The sequence below is a fragment of the Pan paniscus genome, chromosome X, assembly GCF_029289425.2.
Source record: "Pan paniscus chromosome X, NHGRI_mPanPan1-v2.0_pri, whole genome shotgun sequence".
NCBI lineage: Eukaryota > Metazoa > Chordata > Mammalia > Primates > Hominidae > Pan > Pan paniscus.
In genome coordinates, this window is record NC_073272.2 from 148809573 (window position 1) to 148831310 (window position 21738).

At 45.6% G+C, this 21738-nt stretch overlaps 2 protein-coding genes across 5 annotated transcripts in view; one reads left to right on the forward strand and one right to left on the reverse strand.

The window, feature by feature from the left end:
* Nucleotides 1–85: 85 nt before the first annotated feature.
* LOC100982139 (uncharacterized) overlaps nt 86–21738 on the reverse strand; it is a 35824-nt gene continuing 14171 nt past the window's right edge. For 2 of the 4 annotated variants that reach the window (XM_063601946.1, XM_063601947.1), the window contains one exon: nt 6051–21665. The gene's annotated coding sequence lies outside the window, so the exon portion shown is untranslated. Of the gene's footprint in view, nt 4996–6050; nt 21666–21738 lie in introns of those variants that run through there. The other 2 variants (XM_063601948.1, XM_063601949.1) reach the window with 2 other exon arrangements.
* Nucleotides 4374–20644, forward strand: LOC100982799 (iduronate 2-sulfatase-like). The gene is made up of 3 exons (XM_034949709.3): nt 4374–4420; nt 19452–19533; nt 20345–20644. The coding sequence occupies exons 1-3, from the start codon at nt 4374–4376 to the stop codon at nt 20642–20644; spliced, it is 429 nt and encodes a 142-aa protein (XP_034805600.1).

A 21738-nucleotide genomic window follows, 5' to 3' on the forward strand; every position in this document is an offset into this window, starting at 1 on the left:
AACTAGCAGTTACCCGTCTTTTTGCCTTTGCTTGTGCTATGCCTTTCACCTGGAAGCCCTGCCCTTCCTTCTTTTTATAAAAGACACACTTCTTGTAAGCCAGCCTCAATGCCATTCTCCTTCCATGAGGCCTTTTGAGAAAGTCCCTTCCTCCATCTAAACGGACTCCCTTTCCTATTCATTTCTTCAACTAATTCTTATTCAGTATCGCAAATATGTATACCAGGCGCTGTTGGTGGCACTGGGGCTCTATGACCCTGCTTTGGCGGAGCTTAAAACAATAAAAAAATATAGAGAGAGTGTCGGTGGGCATACCCGGTCTGGAGAAAAATAAAGCGTGGGTGCGGGGCATGCTTGTTATTTTCTATGGGGTGGCCAGGCAGGGCCTCACTAGTGAAGTGGCATTTGAACAAAATTTTGAAGCAAGTGAGGGAGCAAGCCGCATTGAGGTCTGCAAGAAGGGTGCGCCAAGCAGAGAGAGCAGCAATTGTGGGGAGATGGAATCCTAGCCCTACACTGTACTGTACTGAATACTATTATACCGTCCTAATACTGCAAACACAGTTTGATTTTCAACTTCGAGAATCAATCTATAACAAAGCCCAGATGACTTAATTATGACTAAACAACAATGGACAATGGGAAGGTACAAATACAGCTGTGATGGTGCTGTGGTGCACTGCTCAGATCTCCCTTCAACACCAAAAATTTTATTTCCCTAGCTGGCTTGAGAGCTGTTAGCTGTCGTTAGCCCTCATCAGAAATTGTCTTAGAAAAAGATAGGTACCTCAGCCAAGGTCACCCCTGTTCTCAGGAAGCCCACATCAATGATTCAACTTGAAGGTACAAAGGTGCAGCCCCTTACCCCAACTTGGGACATCTCTGAAAGGCCATTTCAGCTTCAGAGCTCCCTGTGGGGTTAACTGAAGCCTTTTTTGAGACTGCCCACTTTCTCTGTCTGTTGAATTTTGATTTCTTCCCTCCCCTCCCCTTCTACAGGTGTTGATCCTAAGAGTACTCCCTAAGAAACTTCCTGCACATTACTCTCCATCTTAGTCAGCTTCCTTGGGAACCTGGCCTGCAGCAACAGTTGACAAAAAGCTGGGAGGAGGAAGGGAGATGGCAGGAAATGTAGGCACATTAATTTAGGGTTAGCAATTTAGGATTGTCTCCTTTGCCCCAGCCTATCGCAAAAAAATAATAATAATAATAATAATAATAAAAAAATCAATAGTCGCTGTCCCCAGTTCATAGAAAGAGAAATACAGATTTAGGGATATTATTTAAAGATACAAAAGTAAACAATAGAAAACTTAAAAATGGCAATAAATCTATATAGTAAAAGGAGAAGGGAAAATGGCAGGGAGAGATGAAACAAAATTTGTCATGAGTTGATAACCAATGAAGTTCATTGATGAACACCTGGGGTTTATTATACTATTTTCTGTAATCTTGTATAGGTTTGATCAATTTCCAAAATCCAAGGTTAAAAATATGTACATAAAAAGAGGAATGGATAAGTGATCTCATCTATCATAGGAAGAAGTCAGCAATGTCTAAAGTTGAAAACATTAGAAAGTTGATATAGAAATAGCATAGTATTTAGAAAGGCAGGGACAATCTACTAGAAGAAATGAAAGTAGAAACATTTAAAATGAGAACAGAAAAGGGAAGGTGCAGGGCAGAGGGCCTTTGCTTTGTATGGTATGTCTTTTGGTCCTTTTTGACTTAGGTGTTAGTGTCCTCCCCCCAAAAATTGTATGTTGGAGTCCTAACACCCAGTACCTCAGAATGTGATCTTATTTGGAAACAGGGTCTTTAACAGGGTAATCAAGTTAAAAGGAGGTAATTGGGTTGGGCCCTAATCCAATATGACTGGGGTCCTTATCAAAAGAAAAAATTTGGACACAGACACAAACACATAGAGAGAAGACATCCATGTGAAGACAATGGATTGAAGTGATGCATCTACAAGCCAGTGGATGCCAATGATTGCCAGCAAACCACAAGAAGCTAGGAAGAGGCAAGGAAGCATTCTTCTTCTATAGGTTTCAGGGGGTGCATGGTCCTGCTGGCACCTTGATTTAAGACTTCTGGCCTCCAAAACTATAAGACAATGCATTTCTGTTGTTCTAAGCCATGTAATTTGTAGTACTTTGTTACAGCAGCCCTAGAAAACTAACACTACCTATAAACAATTCAAAATTTAACAAGATTGATTGTCTCAGCTGGGATAGAAAATTATATATGCCACTTGGCACAATTGTGTGTGTTTGTTTTTGTTGTTTGTTTGCTCTGGTGTAAGCTCGAGGTTTTGCTGGGGCTCATAGCAGCAGAAGGACAAGAGTGGGAGCAAGTGGAGAGAGCCAGTAAGAGAGCAGTTCAGGTGGCTGACAGTGGTTAAGAAGACTGGTGGACTGGGGACAAACAAAGATCTAGGAGATGGGTGAGGATATAGAGAGGCAGCAAGGGTGTGAGAGTACTGGTTTTAGTCCCAGAATGAGACCCTGAAATTTAAGATTTCTGAGGTAAAACAGATCCTGGTGATTTAAAGGTCAAGGATGTGGCCTTGAAGCTGGGAGGCTGAGGTGGGGAGGAAGAGATTGCTAGAGGTTAGAGATGAGGAAGAAGTCAAGGGTCTGTGAGTGGCACAGGCTGCTGGTGAATACACTGCAGTCCCCCAGAATGATGACAGGACACAGGGTACCAAGGTCACCTGTGAGCCTGGTACTTGAGTCTTCAGTGAATGAGGGATAAGGGCCAATCAATGCTATGTAACAAATGACCACAAGCTTAGTGGCTGTAAACACTACTCATTTGTCACCTCCTACTTTCTGTGGGTCAGAAATCCAGGCACAGCTAAGCTGGGTCTTAGGTTCAGGGTCTCAAAAGGCTGCAGTGAAGGACTACATTCTCACTTAAAGCTCGGGATTGTGGATAGCACAATCCACAGGTGCTCAAGTCCTTTATATAAGATGGTGCAGTGTTTACATATAACATACATACATCCTCCCATATACTTTACATTACCTCTAGATTACTTATAATTCCTAATACAATGTAAGTGCCATGTAAATAGTTATTATACTGCATTATTTATGAAATAATGACAAGGGAAAAAAGTCTGTACATGTTCACTGCAGAGACAACCACCCATCTTTTTCAAATTCAACAGTTGGTTGAATCCACAGATGTGGAACACATGGATAAGGAGGCTGATTGTAGTACATTCTACCCATACACAAGGGGTCACATACACTAGGAGGCAGGAAACTTGGGGGCCATCTAGAATGGCATCTACCACAAAAGAGCCCTATCTTGAGTCTCAACTCCAACAGATAACAGAAAATTTAATCTAGTCAATTCCACATTTTCCCAGTTACTTCGGGATTGTCTTACTAATTACCAATTATTGTTATCAAGCAATTTAGGATTGTCTCCTTTGCCCCAGCCTATCACCTAAATTCTGTGAGACTCTTAAATTCGGAGACAGAGAGCAAGAGAGAAGATAATCTGCTTGTTGTCAATGGCAACCTGTCCATGCCAGCATCCACTCCCAATGTACAATCCCATCCAGCGCTCAGAGATGGCATACCTTCATGCTGTCTTCCAATGTGGTGTCGTCATTCTAACCTGGTTCCTAGCTGCACAGTCCATGCCATTTTCTATGTGACATTTTTTGGAGATGTGCTCTCCCTCTCGCTCTCTCTCTCCCCCTCTCCCTCTCCCTCTCTCCCTCTTTCTCTTTCCCTCTTTCTCTCTCCCTCCCTCTCTTACCTCCTTGGAGGCACGGGAAAATTCAACTGCTTTCCCATGCCACTTTAGTGTCACAGGAAGCTCAGGGGACTGCTCCAGACACTTCTGCAGCTAAGATATGTGGATTTGGTGTGAGAGGAGTTCTAGGACTCTGGACCTTCTAGGGTACCATGCAGCAAAGGGAGTCCCCTTGCTCTTGGACTTCTACCCTACCCCCGCCTTTGAGCCTAACTCCAGGAGGAGGGGACAATGCACATTGGCAAATTGGTATATAGTCCCACACAATGGTAGGATGACGATTCAGGGGAGAATTCAAGATTTGTCTCTCATTCCAGATCCAGGGATCCTTGGATGGGCACCCCTCAAGGGCAGGCTCTGCCCTGTCCATTTACTACTGTATCCCAGGGGCTAGTACCTTCGTGGGGTTTCAAGGGCTTGGGATGAGAACCATGATGAGAACTACATGGATGAGGAAAGGGAGTGTCCCAGGCTGTCCTCAGCCCAATGCCAGTGAGGGCTCTCTCCCCTGCAGAGTCACAGGCAGGGCCCTGGACTCTGTAGGCACGTGAAATGGTGTTCCAAGGAGGAGCCTAACGTGGGCTGTGAATGTTACCCAAATGCGCTGGGCACGGAGGGCACTGTTCCCAGAAGAGACTATCTCAAGGTGCGTGAGGCAACGTGCTAGAACTCTGCTCTCAATCTGAACTCTGGAGAGTATAGATGGTCATCCATAGGCATCTAGTTCCGTAGCCAGGTCTGCGCTACCCTGAGGACTAAGGTGCAGCAGTAGCAGCCCTAGGCTCCCTGGGGTTCCAGAGGAGTGAAAGTGAATGGCAACACAACCAGAATCTGATTCTGTTTTACTTCCCAGGAAGAAGTGAAGCCGCATGGAGCATGAGGGGGCAGCCAAGGGGCTGGGCATCACAGAAGCCCTGACATTTGCTGGGCTCCTACCCTGCATCACATACTATATCAAAAACTTTAGGAGCTGAGATATTCTCTCACAATGGAAGAGGTTAGTCCCAGTCCCGTTTGCCTGTGGACATCTTGCATCGTCCTCTGAACAATCTTTCCCTTCCTTCCTCTTCTTTCCAGTTCTCGTCCCACCGTCTTCCCTCTCTTCTTTTCTTTTTTTTTCTCCCCTCAAGCCCAAGACTTTCCTGTCATGCCAGGCAATGATTCAGCCACTTCAGTTCTGGGTGGATGGATAGGCAGGGCTTAGAGCAGGCAACCCTCATGCTGTCAAAGCCAAAAAGTAGAGAAATTATAAAAGCCTCCACCAGGGGTTGCCTAAGCTCTGGTGTTTTGCCCCCACTACTTTAAAGGCGATTCGTTTAAAACAAAACAAAACGAAAAACAACAACTTACTTTGTAAAGCATAAGCTTAAAATAAGAAAAACAGAAGTGCCTAATCAGATCTTTGGAAGTATTGCATTGCACTGTCACTGAGTGATGTATGACTGGCTGTCTTTCTGTTTGGACTGCATTCATCTGAATGGAGTGGGTACATTGGCTATCGCCTTTTCTCCTGGTTTTCGCTGTTTCTCTTTGATCTAGAAACGATTTATTCTTACTCCCCCAGATCTCTTTATAAAGAACCACAGGGAAGGGAAACAATGATGGCCGTTTGGGAATAAAGGAGGGCTCTCACAGTTGAAGTTTTCTCCATCTGGGCTTGGGTAAGGAGAAGGGCTTCTGGTCCCTCAGGCCTGTCAGTCATATACCTGGGACCTGTCCCATGGTCATATAGACCAGACCCTGCACACCTGCAGTCTCAGGTTCTGACAAGCAGATATCTTGCAAAGCGGAGCCCACAGCTGGAATTCAAGGCAAAGCCCATCCCCTCTTGCCAGCAAGGCAGGAGTGTCCCTTCTGAAGTAAAAGCCAAAGGACAAGATGGACTGGGAAACACTGCAAAGACATTGCTCCTCGGCCTTTGGTGACGTTCCTCCAAGGTCCCCTCTCACAGGTGTGTTATGAGACATACCTCAGGCATGAGTGGACGCATCAACAAAAGGAATAGCTAAACACAGCCTGAAATAGGACGCCTTCAAGGGGACAAACAGAAGTGTAGGAGGAAGGATCTTCAAAGACATGCCAAATTACCGTGACTCATTACCATGGCCCTCTTAAGATCAGTGCTCGCAAGAAGTCAGTAGTTTATGCCAAACAAGTATAGCAAGAAGAGCAACCTTGCTGGGTGGGTGAGGAAAATCAGTCCTCTTTTCTATGACATGAGACTAATTATTAAAAGAATTTCAATTTTGTCTTTACCAAGACATGAGTTCCTTATGTACTGCATGCTGTCTTCTGCTTTTTATTTGAAGAAATGTGGCATTTGGGAAGCAGCAGATGTCCCCCCGTGGAATCAATGTGAAATGATATTTTTGTAACATCATTAAAAAGTCTATCAAAATGGGAAATTTCTCTAACACTTTCTAAGGGACCAATAAAAACACTCAGAGGAGGAAGGCTTATCAGCGGGGATTCTTGCTAAAGGGCAAGTGTATTCACATATGAAACATAGTTTTCAAAGTCCTCAGAGCCCACAGCTGGGATTTCTTTCCATCGAATCTTGGAGCCTAAGCATTGCAGTTAAATCCTGGGCAGGAGCAAAGCCTCGAGGCCCCCAGTCTTAACCCTTACTTTGTATCCCAATGCAGAAACCACCAGCTTGCCCCCAACTGGCTGCCTGGTTCCCACCTTTCTGATTGATGGTGGCTAAGCAGTCACATGATAGGGCAGTCTAAAGAGTATAAACTCTGTTGGCACAATGTCTCACACCTGTAATCCCAGCAGGCGTGGGAGGGCAAGGCAGGAGGATCACCTGAGGTCAGGAGTTCAAGATCAGCCTGACCAACATAGTGAAACTCCGTCTCTACTAAACACAAAAAAATTAGCGTGGCATGGTGGTGGGCGCCTGTAATTCCAGCTACTTAGGAGGCTGAGGCAGGAGAATCGCTTGAACCCGGGAGGCAGAGGTTGCAGTGAACCGAGATTGCACCACTGAACTCCAGCCTGGGCAACAACAGCGAAACTCTGTCTCAAAGAAAAGAAAAAAAAAAAAAAGTATGAACTCTGAAATCAGACAGGCCTGATTTCAACCCTAGCTCCTCTGTGACCCTGAGCCACTGCTAAACTTCCCTGGGCCCCATCAGGAAATGTGAATCCCACAAACAGCCAGCAGAGGGACCCACTCCCAGCCTCCAGAAAGTATTCAATCAACTGGGCCTTTGTGAAGCAGGTTCTGCCTGCCTGGCCAGAGACTAGCTTGTGGAGTTCCAGATCCCAGCCTTCTTAGCCTGCTTCAGCTCCAGCCCAGATGAGGCAAAGCTGTAGCAATTGCTGGCTCTCCTGAGCCCCACATGGCTTGTATCATGGCTAGTGAACTTCAGAGAGATGCATAAGGGCCAGTGAAATATTTTCAGTTCTGAAGCCACAGCCTGTGCCATGTGGGGGTTTTCACCCTGCACTGAGGTGATGCATCTGGCTAGGCTCCAGGGCTTTGTGAGCATTTTCCTGAGGGCCCCATCTATGGCTACCATCATGCAGTGTAACTTGTTTTCAACATCAACAACGAGCTGCTCAAAGAATAAGTTCTCTTTTGAGACCAGCCTGGCCAACATGGTGAAACCCTGTCTCTACTAAAAATACAAAAATTAGCCAGGCATGGTGGTGCAAGCTTGTAATCCCAGCTACTCAGGAGGCTGAGAAGGAAGAATCACTTGAACCTGGGAGGCAGAGGTTGCAGTGAGCCGAGATCGTGCCACTGCACTCCAGTCTGGGTTACCGCGTGAGACCCTGTCTCACAACAGCAGGCTGGAGGCAGGGTGACATTAGCACTCTTCATACCACTGTCAGTCCACAGTGGGGTCCAAAGTCAAACAAAAGACCCCAACACCAGGAGTGTTTTGGTATTCTTTTCCGATAACATCTTTGTGGATCAAATTCATCCCAGACTTTTCAACTCATTGAATCCTCACTGCTGCCCGAGGGACTGTGCACTACTTTTCTCTCCAGAGTAGCAGTGCACAAACTGAGGCTTGGAGAGGGTCATTGCTGGCCCAAGGTCTCATAGCCCCTGGCTTCTTAATCACTATGCAACACTGCCACGGGCCAGGGCTCTGGGCTGGGCTGCTAGGCCCTGTGCTTTAAGGGTAACCATGATCTGCTCTCATAGGCAACCAGGGCACATGGAAGGTCACAAGGCTGAGAGCAGGGGTGGATAGGCAAGAGAGTTTCCAGAACATAGGCTGTCAGAAAACCCCAATTTTACATGGGGGAAAAGTACATTTTACAATTCAGGATCCAGATTAGTTCTAAGTTATTACTGTTAGCTACCAAGTCTGAGTGAGTAAGCCCTGAGCACCACTGTCTAAAGAACTTTATGGCCCTACAATGCTGAGATGTGGGTTCTACCATCCTCATGTTACGTGATGAGAAAGTGGACGTAAGCTGTCTAAGGTCACACAGCTAGTAAGTGACAAAGGCAGGACTCAAACCCAGTTTCAGCTAGTGAAAAGCCACCTCACTTATCCCCTGTGCTCTACACAGATTTGGTGAAGAAGGAAACGACAGAACACGTGACCACAATAAGCACCATGAAGAGACCCTGGGCCATGCACTTGCTACAAGCCAGATCCTGTGCTAACTATTTCAGTTTTGTGGCCAAGTCGTGTCACCTAGCCATCTTGCCTCCTTAATGTTCACCCAAGTCAGGTGCTAGTCATGATAAGGTCTGCATTCGGACTCCTGTCAGGGAGAAAAACGGAGACCACAAAAACAAAAGCAAGACTTCCCTTGAAAAGCTGCTTTCAGGCATCTTTCCATCCTGCCAAAAATTAACCACAAACTTCCTAGGGACAAAGAGAGCTGCCAGCAGAGTAATGTTGAGAAGGCTGCCGCACAGCATCCTGTGACTTCATCTCCTGCAATTAATTGTGTCTCCCACTCAGCACCTGTGAGGAACATGCTATGATAGTAGCAACTGGGTGTCATGACCACATTTCAAAATTGGACTCTTAAAGCAAGTGACACCCCAGAATTTTGTGGGTGGACCCAGGCTCTGTGTGATTGCACTGGGAGGCCACACAGAGTGCAGGATTTCCCGACAGAAGACTTTGCGGGCAGATTTCAGTTATCTGAAATGACTGGTGTACACACATGCTTGCCAAGGGCTCTTCCTATTTTTTTAGCCCTATGTTCAGCCAATTTCCTCCAAGGAAAACCGTGGATGGAACTAAATGAGATTTCACCCACTTGGTGCAATTTGGTCAGAGGGTGGAATATCCAGCCATCCAGGTTGACCCGGGGCAGGGCCTCAGTCTCACCTGTCCTGGGAAGGGCGTCCTCATGAGGTCAAGGCTGGAGAAAAAGCACATATCCAGGAACTCTAGCCCTCTGCAAGGCCTCAACAAATGGTGGCTCTTACTGGTGTTAGTATCACATATGCACAGATAATTTTCAGAATCCAGAAAGGGGATGAAGTGTACAGATCAGTAAGTAGCACCTCTCAGAGTCTAGCCAACACATTGACATTTAAGCAGTGAGATGTATGAATATTAATACAAAATATGATAAATGAAGAAAATTCAGTATTTTATAAACAGTTTTGTATCCTCCATTTTAGGTTTTACTAGCAAGAGAATTTAGAGCAGGCTTATGAAAAAGCCTTGCCAGAGCTTTATGGATTAGGGTTTTGTGAATAACAGATCATGGGTCTGTATTGCCCTAGGCATCAATTTCCACACAGATCAAAAAAGAGGCTTCCCGCCTTACAGATTCCTGGTACTGAAATAGCCTTCAATTTTCAAACCTGTCAGTTTACCCAAGTCAGAACTCTCACTGCCTCCCTATTGGCCCGGAGCCACTACACATATTTGGTTATAAGCCATGGATGGAATCTAAGTCCCCAAACAGGCCATATCCTGTAGGACCTTCAGGACGGGAAACCTATGGTCTCACGGCTCTTCTTCCTTCTCTCCAAGCTGGAGGCTTTTCACTATCTGCCCATTTCCCATCTACAGGCTTTGAGGCTCAGGCCAGCATCCCCACACGCTTATTCAAAGGTCATTCCTGGGAAAACAGAAATGTATCTTCACCACTATTAGTAATACTGTGCTTTATAGTTTACAGATCGCTCCCACGGGAATCTCATCTCCCAGGAGACAGACTGAGAAGTTTCATTACTCCTGCAGGTAGGTGGTTAATATTGTACCCATCTTCTGGATGAGGTAATTATAACTCAGAGAGGTATAGTGACTTTCTCAGAGTCACACATCCATTGAGTGATGGAGCCAGGGGTCAATTCCAGGTTTATAACTACAAAGTCTGTGCTTCCTGCCCTACTTCCCCTGTGGAGGACAGGAGCCTGACTATCTTTATCTGGGTAGCTTTCTCTCTCTCTCTCTCTCTCTCTCTCTCTCTCACACACACACACACACACACACACACACACATACACACACACACACAACTTTCCTTTATAGGACGAAATCTCATAGTTTACCAAAATCTCTAAAGCTCCCTTGCCAGCAATCCCTCAGTGGACTTGAACTGATGGTGCCAGGTTTGGGTCATGGGGTAGCATAAAAGCAGGCACCTCCATCAAAGCAGAGCCCCTCTTCCATTTACTCTCTTTCCATCATGAGGATGATTTTATCTCATCTGTCAGAGTGACCACTTCCTTTCATGGAGATGGCAGGAGGCAAGTTGCTAAAGAACCTGACAAAGACTTAGAGAAGCCTAGAAACTCAGTCCCAGGGACCATCCCTCCTCTACCTCCACACAGACTCACACACACACACCTATACTCACACACACTCCCAACAAATTGGGAGCCTACATCTCCCAGGCAGTTTCCACAGCAGAGCTGTGCTGAGAGCCCATGTCTCCCAACTCCCAGGACAGGCTCAGACACAGGAGCCAAATTCTTCTTGCAGCCACATAAAGGCTGTGGTGATAAAAGAGAGATGTTTGGCGAGGCACAGCATGAAGCAAATATATCCTTTAACCAAGTTCTGGCCTTACCCTTTGCAGAAAGATATGGAAACAAATAATCATTTGACTACAAGAATTGGCCCTGTGGGTTCTAAAGTGGGAAGTGGTGGGAGGAAGCCAAGAACAGGGAAGTGTAACAGTGACACTTGGACCCCTCTTCCCCCCTCATAGGTAAAGTACTCTGCCGATTCTGTTTTACCCATGTATCCGTCAAACAGGGGGTGATATCTGAGTCCTCCACCATTTTCTTAAGTGGGCTTGTAAGTGTCCAAACAGCAGGTGCCCACAGGGCAGGAGACAGCTAGGGACAGGCAGAAGTGTCGAAGCTTGTCCTTGGAGTCTATCCCACTTGGCCCCTAATACATGCCATGTCAAGCTCTAGTTCTCCTTCCCATTCCAAAAATTCCTTAACCTTTAGACCCTTTTCTTTCTCCTGGCCAAGTCACTTCTCTCCCACCTCTCCCTGCTTCCCCGAGGTCCGGGCTTATCTAGTCTCTTGCAGGAGCAGTTTCAAGAGCAGGCATCAGAGACTTTTGGTGTTAGGTCAGCAGTTTCCTTCAATCTTTGTTTTTGTCATAGTGGGGGCTGGAGGCATGATATTCAGGATAAAAGTAAGAGCAACATGTTGGGGGAGAATACACAGTAAAACAACCAGATCAAGTCTTCATGTGTGACCCTCCAACAGTCCTCCCACAAGTACAGCTTTGTAACCTCCAGAAAAAGATAGCCTCTTCTATCTTAGGTGTTTTATCCTAAAAAAATAGGGGCTACATAGGCTCAAAGTAAAGGGATGAAGAAAGATCTATCACACAAACAGAAAACAAAAAAACAGCCGGGGTTGTTATTCTAATATTAGATAAAACAGACTTTAAACCAACAACAGTAAAAAAGGACAAAGAAGGGCGTTATATAATGATAAATGGTTCAATTCAAGAAGACTTAACTATCCTAAATACATATGAACCCAACATAGAGCACACAGATTCGTAAAACAAGTACTTCTGGACCTACAAAAAGATTTACACAGCTACACAATAATAGTGGAGGAGTTCAACACCTCACTGACAGCATTGCACAGATCATTGAGGCAGAAAACTAACAAAGAAATTCTGGACTTAAATTTGACACAAACAATTGGATCTAATAGACATCTACAGAATACTCTATCCAACAACCATAGAATATCTATTTTTTTCATCTGTACATACTCTAAGATTGATCACGTGATCAGCCATAAAGCAAGTCCCAATACATTCAAAAAAACTGAAATCATATGAAGCAGGTTCTTGGACCACAGTGAAACAAAAATAGAAATCAACACCAAGAGAAACTCTCAAAACCACACAATTACCTGGAAACCAAACTTGCTCCTGAATGACTTTTGTGTAAAAAACAAAATTAAAGCAGAAATCAAAAAAATTACTTTAAATAAATGAAAACAGAGATACAATATACCAAAATCTCTGGGATGCAGCAAAAGCAGTGTTAAGAGGAACGTTTATAGCACTAAATGCTCACATCAAGAAAATAGAAAGATCTCAAATTAACAATCTAATATTGCAGCTAGATGAACTAGAAAAACGAGAACAAATTAACCCCAAAGCTAGAAGGAAAGAAATAACTAAAATCAGAACAGAACTAAATGTAATTGAGGCTCAAAATCCAGACAAAGAATCAATGAAACAAAAAGTTTATTATTTGAAAAGATAAACAAGATTAATAGTCTGCCAGCTAGATTAACAAACAAAAAAAAGAAAAGATTCAAATAAGTATAATCAGACATAGCAAAGGTGACATTGTAACCCACAGAAATACAAAAGATCCTCAGAGACTATTCTTTTTTTTTTTTTTTTTCAATAGAGACAGGGTCTCACTATGTTGCCCAGGCTGGTCTCAAACTCAAGCAATCCACCTGCCTCAGTGTTGCAAAGTGCTGGAATTACAGGCATGAGCCACCGTGCCCAGCTGTTCAGAGATTATTAAGAACACCTCGATGAACACAAACTAGGAAATCTAGAGGAAATGGATACATTCCTAGAAACAGAGGAAATGGATAAATTCCTAGGAACAGAGGAAATGGATAAATTCCTAGAAAAACACAACCCCACAAGATTAAATCAGGAAGAAATTAAAAGCCTACACAGACCATAACAAGTTCTAAAATTGAATTAGTAATGCAAAAAAACCTGCCAACAAGACTGGGCACAATGACTCACGCCTGTAATCTTAGCACTTTGGGAGGCCGAGGCGGGCAGATAACTTGAGCTCCGGAGTTCATGACCAGCCTGGGCAACATAGTGAGACCCTGTCTCTACTAAAAAGACAAAAAAAAAAAAAATAGCCAGGCGTTGTGGTGTACACCTGTAGTCCCAGCTACTAAGGAGGCTGAAGTGGGAGGATGGCTTGAGCCTGTGGGTCAGAGGTTGCAGTAAGCTGAATTTGCACCACTGTACTCCAGCCTGCGTGACAAAGCGAGACCCTGTCACAAAACAAACAAACCAAACAGACAAAAAAGAAAAACACCTACCAACAAAAAAAGTCCTGGACCAAATGGATTCACAGCCAAATTCTACCAGACATCCATAAAACAGAGCTGGTATTCATCCTACTAAAACTATTCCAAAAAACTGAGAGAGACTCCTCTTTAACTCATTCTACAAAACCAGCATCATCCTGATACCAAAATCTGGCAAAGTCATGACAAGAAAAAAAAAGAAGGCCTGGCACAATGGCTCATGCCTGTAATCCCAGCTACTTGGGAGGCTGAGGCATGATAATCACCTGAAACCAGGATGCAGAGGTTGCAGTGAGCCAAGATTGCACCTTGCGCCACTGCACTCCAGCCTGGGCGACAGAGTAAGACTCTGTCTCAAAAAAAAAGAAAAGAAAAGAAAAAGAAAACTACAAGCCAATATCCCTGATGAACATAGACACAAATATCCTCAAAAAAAAAAAAAATACTAGCAAACTGAATTCAGCAGCACATCGAAAAGTTAATTGTGCATAATCAAGTAGGCTTTATTCCTGGGATGCAAGATTGGTTCCACATACATGAATCAATAACTGTGATTCACCACATAAACAGAAGTAAAAGCAAAAATCATTATCATCTCACCAGATGCAGAAAAAACTTTTGATAAAAATCTAACATCTCTTCATGATGGGCAAAAGCTGAAAGCATTCCCCTTAAGAACTGGAACAAGACAAGGACGCCCACTCTCACCACTCCTATTCAACATAGTACTGGTAGTCCTAGCCAGCAATCAGGCAAGATAAAGAAATAAAAGGCATCTAATTAGGAAAAGAAGGGCTGGAAGGGCCAGGCGCGGTGACTCATGCCTGTAATCCCAGCACTTTGGGAGGCCGAGGCGGGCGGATCACCTGAGATCAGGAGTTCGTGATCACCCCAGCCAACATGGCGAAATCCCATCTCTACTAAAAATACAAAAAATCAGCTGGGCGTGGTGGCGGGCACCTGTAATCCCAGCTACTCTGGAGGCTGAGGCAGGAGAATTGCTTGAACCTGGGAGGCAGAGGTTGCAGTGAGCCAAGATCGCACCACTGCACTCTAGCCTGGGCGAGAGAGCGAGACTCCATCTCAAAAAAAAAAAAAGAGGAAAAGAAGAAGTCAAATTGTCTCTCTTTGTTGATGAGATGATTCTATGCCTAGAAAACCTTAAAGACTCAGCCAAAAGTCACCTAGAACTGAAAATGATTTCAGTAAAGTTTCAGCATACAAAATCAATGTACAAAAATCAGTAGCATTTTTATACACCAAAAATGTTCGAGCTGGGAGCCAAATCACGAACACAATCCCATTTATAATAGCTGCAAAAAATTAAAATACCTAGGAACACATCTAACCAAGGAGGTGAGAGATCTCTCCAAGGAGAACTCCAAAACAGTGCTGAAAGAAACTATAGATGACTTAAACAAATGAAAAATCATTCCATGCTCATAGATTGGAAGAATCAGTGTTATTAAAATATGCGTATATCCACATTCTACAGATTCAAAATTATTCCTATCAAAATACCAATGTCATTTTTCACAGAATTAGATAAAACTAGCCTAAAATTTGTATGGAACCAAAAGAAAAAAAAAAGTCCAAATAGCCAAAAGAATCCTAAGCAAAAAGAATAAAGCCAGAAGCAACACATTATCCAACTTCACGCGATACTACAAGCCTACAGTAACCAAAACAGCATAGTACGAGTACAAAAACAGACACACAAACCAATAGAAAAGAATAGAGAGCCCAGGAATAATGAAGCACACCTACAACAAAGTCTTCGACAAAGTCAACAAAAATAAGCAATAACGAAAGGAATTACTACTCAATAAATGGTTCTGGGAAAACTGGCTAACCATATGCAGAAGAATGAAACTGGACCCTTACCTATCACCTTATACAAAAATTAACTCAAGATGGATTAAAGATTTAAATGTAAGACCTAAAACTACAAAAATCCTAGAAGAAAATTCTGGACATCAGCATTGGCAGAGAATTCATGACTAAGTCCTCAAAAGCAATTGCAACACAAACAAAAATTGGCAAGTGGGACCTAGTTAAACTAAAGAGTTTCTGCACAGCAAAAGAAACTGTCAACAGAGTAAGCAGACAACCTACAGAACAAGAGAAAATACTTACAAAGTATGCATCCAAAAATGTCTAATATCCAGAATCTACAAGGAACTAAAATCAACAAGCTAAAAACAACCCCATTAAAAACCAGGCAAAGGACATGAACAGACGCTTCTCAAAAGACGACATACAAGCGCCAACAAACATGATAAAATGCTCAACATCACATCTGAGAAATGCAGATCAAAACCACAATGAGATACCACCTCACACCAGTTAGAATGGCTATTATTAAAAAGTCAAAAAACAGCAGATGCTGGTGAGGCTGTGGAGAAAAGAAAACACTTATATACTGTTGGTGGGAGTGTAAATTAGTGCAGCCACTGTGAAAAGCAGTTTGGAGATTTCTCAAAGAACTTAAAACAGAACTACCATTTAACTCAGCAATCTCATTGCTGGATATATATCCAAAAGAAAATAAATTGTTCTACCAAAAAGACACATGGACTGGTGTGTTCATTGTAGCACTATTCACAATAGTAAAGAGATGAAATCAACCTAAGCTTCCATCACCAGTGGACTGGATAAAGAAAATGTGGTGCATCTGTATCACCAGTACTTCACAGCCATAAAAAGATGATATCATGTCCTTTGCAGCAACACGGATGGAGCTGGAGGCCGTTATCCTAAGCAAATTAACGCAGGATCAGATACCACATGTTCTTGCTTGTAAGTGGGAGCTAAACATTGGGTACACATGGACATAAAGACGGGAACAACAGACACTGGGAACCGCAAGAGACGAGAGGGAGGAAGGATGTGGGTTAAAAAACTACCTATTAGGTACTATGCTCACTACCTGGGTGACAGGTTCAATCGAACCCCAAACCTCAGCATCATGCAATACATCCTTATAACAAACCCACACATGTACCCTCTAAATCTAAAATATTTATATAAGTTGAATGTTTTTAAAAAGAATAGGGGCTAGTGGGGCAATGATTGTACAATTATGTGAAGGTACTGAATGCCACCGAACTGGACACTTAAAAATGGTTAAGATGGTTACTTTTATAAGATATATATTTTAACACAGTTTCAAAAAGAATAGGAGCTGGGGACACTGTCCAAGCTCTGTTCGGTGGTATAACCCCCAGTGCCCCACAGGCACCACAGCTGCACATGGAGCTATGTGTTATCTTTCCTGGATGCTTCCACCAGCTGAGAATATGTCAGTTTTGAGGCAGATGTGTTTGTTGGAGGACTGGGGGTAGGTATCATCTATATGTCTTCTCCCGGCCCTGTCCTGGAGCAGGGGCCCTTATGTAGAAATTGGGTACTTAGCTCTTCTGGCCCTCCCTGCACCCCATGGCATCCTTGGTGTTCCCCTGGGTCAGGGACTGAGGACAAAGTCATGGGTAGGCCTGTTTCTCAGCACTGCAGGTCATCATTCTGTCCTCTGTTCACTGCCTGTCTCCCTATTCTGACTCACAGCTGGACTCGCACCTTCCATGAAATCAAAGTTAGCTGCTGTTACTTTTTGCTTGGGAACGTGTCCTTCCTGCCTCTGCCAATCTCTTTGACATCTAGGTGCTCAAGGGAAGCTTCCCTTGTAAGCTCTCTGAGGAGCCATAGGTTATTTCTGCAGAGTCCCTGAACTGCTCCTGTTCCACCCACTCTGGTTCCTTATTTTGTCCCCAACCACACTAACATGGGCAGTGTCTGGGCCTCCAGCTGTCAGCTTATATGTCCTATTCCTCACTCTCCATCCCATAGCTGTGGCCACCATTGCCTAGCTTGATTTTGGCAGTTTGTCCCTAAGACTAGCAGTCCCCAAGAAAGGTTCCAATACATGTGTCATCTCTATCTTTCACCCCCGAACTAGAATCAATGGCTGCCAAACATCAAAAGTACGAGGTAAAAATCCAATGGTCTTGTTTCTGGCCCACTGTGGGTATGCAACAGGAAATTCATGTGCGCCTTCACTGCTCTTTTTCTCAGGGACATTCTCCCAGCATGTTAGCAAGGCCCAGTTAAATTCCTCAGGGTGAGGGTCCCCTTGGAGAAGGGAGTGAGTTGGTGTGGATTTCTGTACTCAAGGTAGAGCACTTCCAATAACCAGGAGCTCTGGGCATCCCGCCCCTGATCTGGGCAAATCTGGCATGAAGTCTACACACTAAAAATAGCTTTCCCAGCACAGGAAAGCAATGGTAGAGGCTTCCTGATCTGGCTTGCACACCACAGGTGAAGTAATTGGTCACTTACCAGTGTCTCCCCACTTAGGTTCTAAAGTCCACTGTATCAAAGACATCATGCTAACAACTGGATGAGCAAGACATGGCAGAGATTTTAGAGGCCTTTGAAAGACATAAGCACTTCAGACAGTGGTAGATTAAGCCCACGAAAATTCAGAGACCTTCCATATCAATGAAGTATTTAAGGGGCTACTGGTCAGGGGCATGCTAGGACCACCCCTCCAAAGTCAGAGGCAAATGATTGTATCTCACACCTCCTACAACTAAGAAGGAAGCACAATGCCATGTAGGCCTCTTTGGGTCTGGAAGCAGGGGACCAAGGGGTGAAATGACCCCACTTATTATCTCTCCTAGTGATCCACATGGGAATTTGTGCTTCCTGTCCCCACAATACAGTCACCACTAGCCAAATTCATCTATTTAAATTTAAATTAAGATAAAATTAGTTGTTATTTTATCTGAATTTTAGATAATTAAAATTCAGTTCTTCAGACACACCAGGTACATTTCAAGTACTCAGTAGGCACATGCAGCTAGTGGCTACCTTATTGAACAGTGGATCCTGGCTATTCAAATGGAAATGCTTCCACCAGTAGACACAGTAGGAGTCCCACTGAATTACGAGCCATGGCTGATAACTGAATTACAAGTCATGGGAACCTTGGGTTCATTCCTCCTGCTATGGCTGTGGGACTAAGCAGGTGTAAAGAAGAGTAGCCACTCTGTCAGGGGTATTGGCTCTGATCATCAGGAGGAGGCAGGGTTGTTCTTACACACTGTGAACAGAGAAGGATATATTTGGCACCCAGGTGATCCATTTGAATGTCTCCTAATAATTCCCTGCCCAATTTTTATGGTAAATGGACACATGCAATTTCCACAGTCTGAGAAGGGCACGGGGACCATGGGCTCAGAACCAATCCTCAGGGATAAAGGTCTGTTAATCGACTAGCCAGGTCACTGAGAACGGCAGACATGGTGGCTGAGACTGAGGGTACTCTAGAATGGATAGTAGATGAAGAAGACCATGAGCATCAGTTGTGGCTTCAAAGCCAGCTGCAGTCATGCAGGCCATACACCGTCCCACTACCCTGCCTCATGTTCACCTCCCTAGGAAAAGGGCCAAGCCAAACCCTGGAGAAGTTATTCCCAAATGAGGGGAGCATCCTGTGTGAAGCAAGCCCATCTGAGGCCTGCAAGGCATGGGCTGTAGTCGATGCTGTGGTCGTTCCACAGCCCAGCCTAATGGCGGAGGTAATCATTCCACTGCCTGCCAAAGGTGTTGCTTGATGATGGCACATAACTAAGTCTCTCTCCAAATATCAGTCAAGGGGTCAATGAAGGGTGGAGAGTACCAACACCTGGACTCCAGCCTCTACTTGCAACATCTCTATAGAATCTTCCCAACCATAGAGCTCCCTCAGGGACTGACTGAGACGTCGATTCAACTGTCATAAAACAACTCCACTTTCCTCCCAATTCTACTTCCCTCACTCTATTACAGGTGGTTTCTTTTTTTTTTTTCTTTTTTTTGAAATGGAGTTTCACTCTTGTTGCCCAGGCTGGAGTGCAATGGCGCAGTCTCGGCTCACCACAACCTCCACCTCCCGGGTTCAAGCGGTTCTCCTGCCTCAGCCTCTTGAGTAGCTGGGACTACAGGCATGCACCACCACACCCAGCTAATTTTGTATTTTTAGTAGAGATGGGGTTTCTCCATGTTAATCAGGCTGGCCTCGAACTCCTGATCTCAAGTGATTCACCTGCCTCAGCCTCCCAAAGTGCTGGGATTACAGGCATGAGCCACTGTGGCTGGCTACAGGTGTTATTTTCTAGAGCACATGTCTTATCCTTTCAAGTTGCAGGGATGAACTAGTGAAGGCCCCAAACATTGACCAACTGGCATCCCACAGCCTCCTCTTCCAGAATGCCTTTGCGCAGGTATGTCTGGGAACCTCTAGCTGTGGGTGTGTGCTGCTTCGTGCACTGAGGGTTGGGGGCGGGGAGCTTCAGCTATTGTCAGATGGCACAGATTGTGCGGGACATCTTGTTAGAGGGAAGCATAGTCTGGAAAATGGTAGTGGAGAAAATCTGGTTTTCCACTCATGGGAAAGCTTGACCTTCAAGGGTGGCCTTCTCCTTGGGTGCAAGGTGCGCCCTGGCCCTGATGTGTTCATGGCAGCCCTGGCCAGCTTTCTCCCAGAACGGGCGCTTGCCTGGTGCTCAGAAGGAAGGGGTGCTGCAGAAGGGCACCCACAGGTCTGCAGACTGGGCCTCAGGTGAGAGCTAGCCAGGGTGGCTCTGCTCCCTGAACCCCCTCATGGCTCTGCCCCCAGCAACACTGGCCGCTCTGTGTGCCTGGGGAGGCCATTGCGTAGGAGGAGATAAGCATCTGCTGGTTTCAGGGGCTGATTGCTTCCCTTTTCTCTCCCGGAAGCGTCTGTTGCCTAGGTGACACCCAAATCCCAGTGTCTGGTTTGAGCTCTGCATGACTCAGCTACCAAGCTGTTTGCCATTGCGTAGGAGGAGATAAGCATCTGCTGGTTTCAGGGGCTGATTGCTTCCCTTTTCTCTCCCGGAAGCGTCTGTTGCCTAGGTGACACCCAAATCCCAGTGTCTGGTTTGAGCTCTGCATGACTCAGCTACCAAGCTGTTTGCTAGGGGCCTCGGGAGGGCGGTTGCTTGGTTACCTAAGAGATGGCAGACATGTTTTGCTGTGGCGATGCTTACCTTTGCTTCTGCTCCCTAACAGCAGGCAGTGTGCGCCCCGAGCCGCGTTTCTTTCCTCACTGGCAGGAGACCTGACACCACCCGCCTGTACGACTTCAACTCCTACTGGAGGGTGCACGCTGGAAACTTCTCCACCATCCCCCAGTACTTCAAGGAGAATGGCTATGTGACCATGTCGGTGGGAAAAGTCTTTCACCCTGGTACTGCTCCATGTCCAGAGTCTGGGTTCTCTTGGTTTGTGGTGTCTGAATCCAGCATTCCCATCCTGGGGATGGGGCTGTCTTTGCAGAGCCCTCTTCTGGCTGGGCGAGTCCCTCGCTAGTCAGTGCTTCCTTTCTAAAAAACTGACTTGTCAACCCAGCCACGTTTTCACCCAAAGTGAAAAAGGGTAGAAAGAGCTTTGCTTCCTTTCAGAAACCACTGAGGGTGTGCTGTTGGGTCCTTCAGCTCCTCGGGTGGTAGGGAGGACACAGGCTGGGGAGGTGGCAGTGTTGGGTGGAGTCCAGCTCAGGGCCCCACCCTCTCCCCTGCAGGGTACCTGTCAGTAAACCTAGGGGTGGGGTGAGGACACCTGAGGGCCTCCCGTGTGGCCAGCATTGCTGTTGCTGACTTATTGCCCAGTGAGGGGGCTGTGCTTAGGTGGGGGCTGCTATCCACTCTGTGAATTAGGTCAGAAAGATGAGTGTAATCTGGTTTCTGCACCTGGTCTCAGGAGCTCCCAGGTCTGGAAATGGGAAAGCGCACTTCAACAGGTGTCTCAGGTGGTCTGGCCACCTCTCTTTGAGTTCATCCTTCCCTTGGCCTACCTGTGCTGCCACATCCTCATCTTGGGCCTCTGGGGCAGAAGCTAGAAACCTGGGCATGGGATTTAACAGGCTGCCTGAGCTGGCTGTCAAGGTCACCGGGCTCTTGTTCCTCCTGATCTCAAGATGGATTCTTGGGGCCCACACAGGCATGCGTTCTCCTTAGCCAGACTTCCCCGTATTTGCTCCTGGCTGCAGCAGCACAGGCTGAGGCCTGGCACCAGATGTTCAATACGATCTTGCAGTCAGGCGGTCCACAGCTATTTCTGTAGCATTTGCCATGTGTCAGACCCTGTGCCAGGCCTGGGGGCCCCCTCTGCCTGGTGCAGGGCAGCTCACAAAAGCTGGCAGAGGCCGAAGGCTGCGTGCCAGTATTCAGAATGCCACAGAGCGCCTGGCTGCTGTACCTTCAGAGCCTCCACAGGCACCCCAGTCAGAGTTCCGGGAGTGGATTCCTGAGGTCGCACTGCCGGGGTCCCTCACTTTGCCATCCTGCAGGCTTCTCGATCCTCGACCTTTTAGATTCCCGCCACACTGAATCTAAAAGGGACAATGTGACCTCTAAGCTGGTGGCCTAGGAGCCTGCCGATAACCTACCCATTCATCGGCCCTC

Bases quoted from the DNA above. Each gene is read 5' to 3' on its own strand.
- LOC100982799 (XM_034949709.3), top strand. From the start codon at position 4,374: ATGCGCTGGGCACGGAGGGCACTGTTCCCAGAAGAGACTATCTCAAG. The intron at 4,421-19,451 runs GTGCGTGAGGCA...TATCCTTTCAAG, and splicing joins CCAGAAGAGACTATCTCAAG to TTGCAGGGATGAACTAGTGA. The intron at 19,534-20,344 runs GTATGTCTGGGA...GCTCCCTAACAG, and splicing joins TCCAGAATGCCTTTGCGCAG to CAGGCAGTGTGCGCCCCGAG.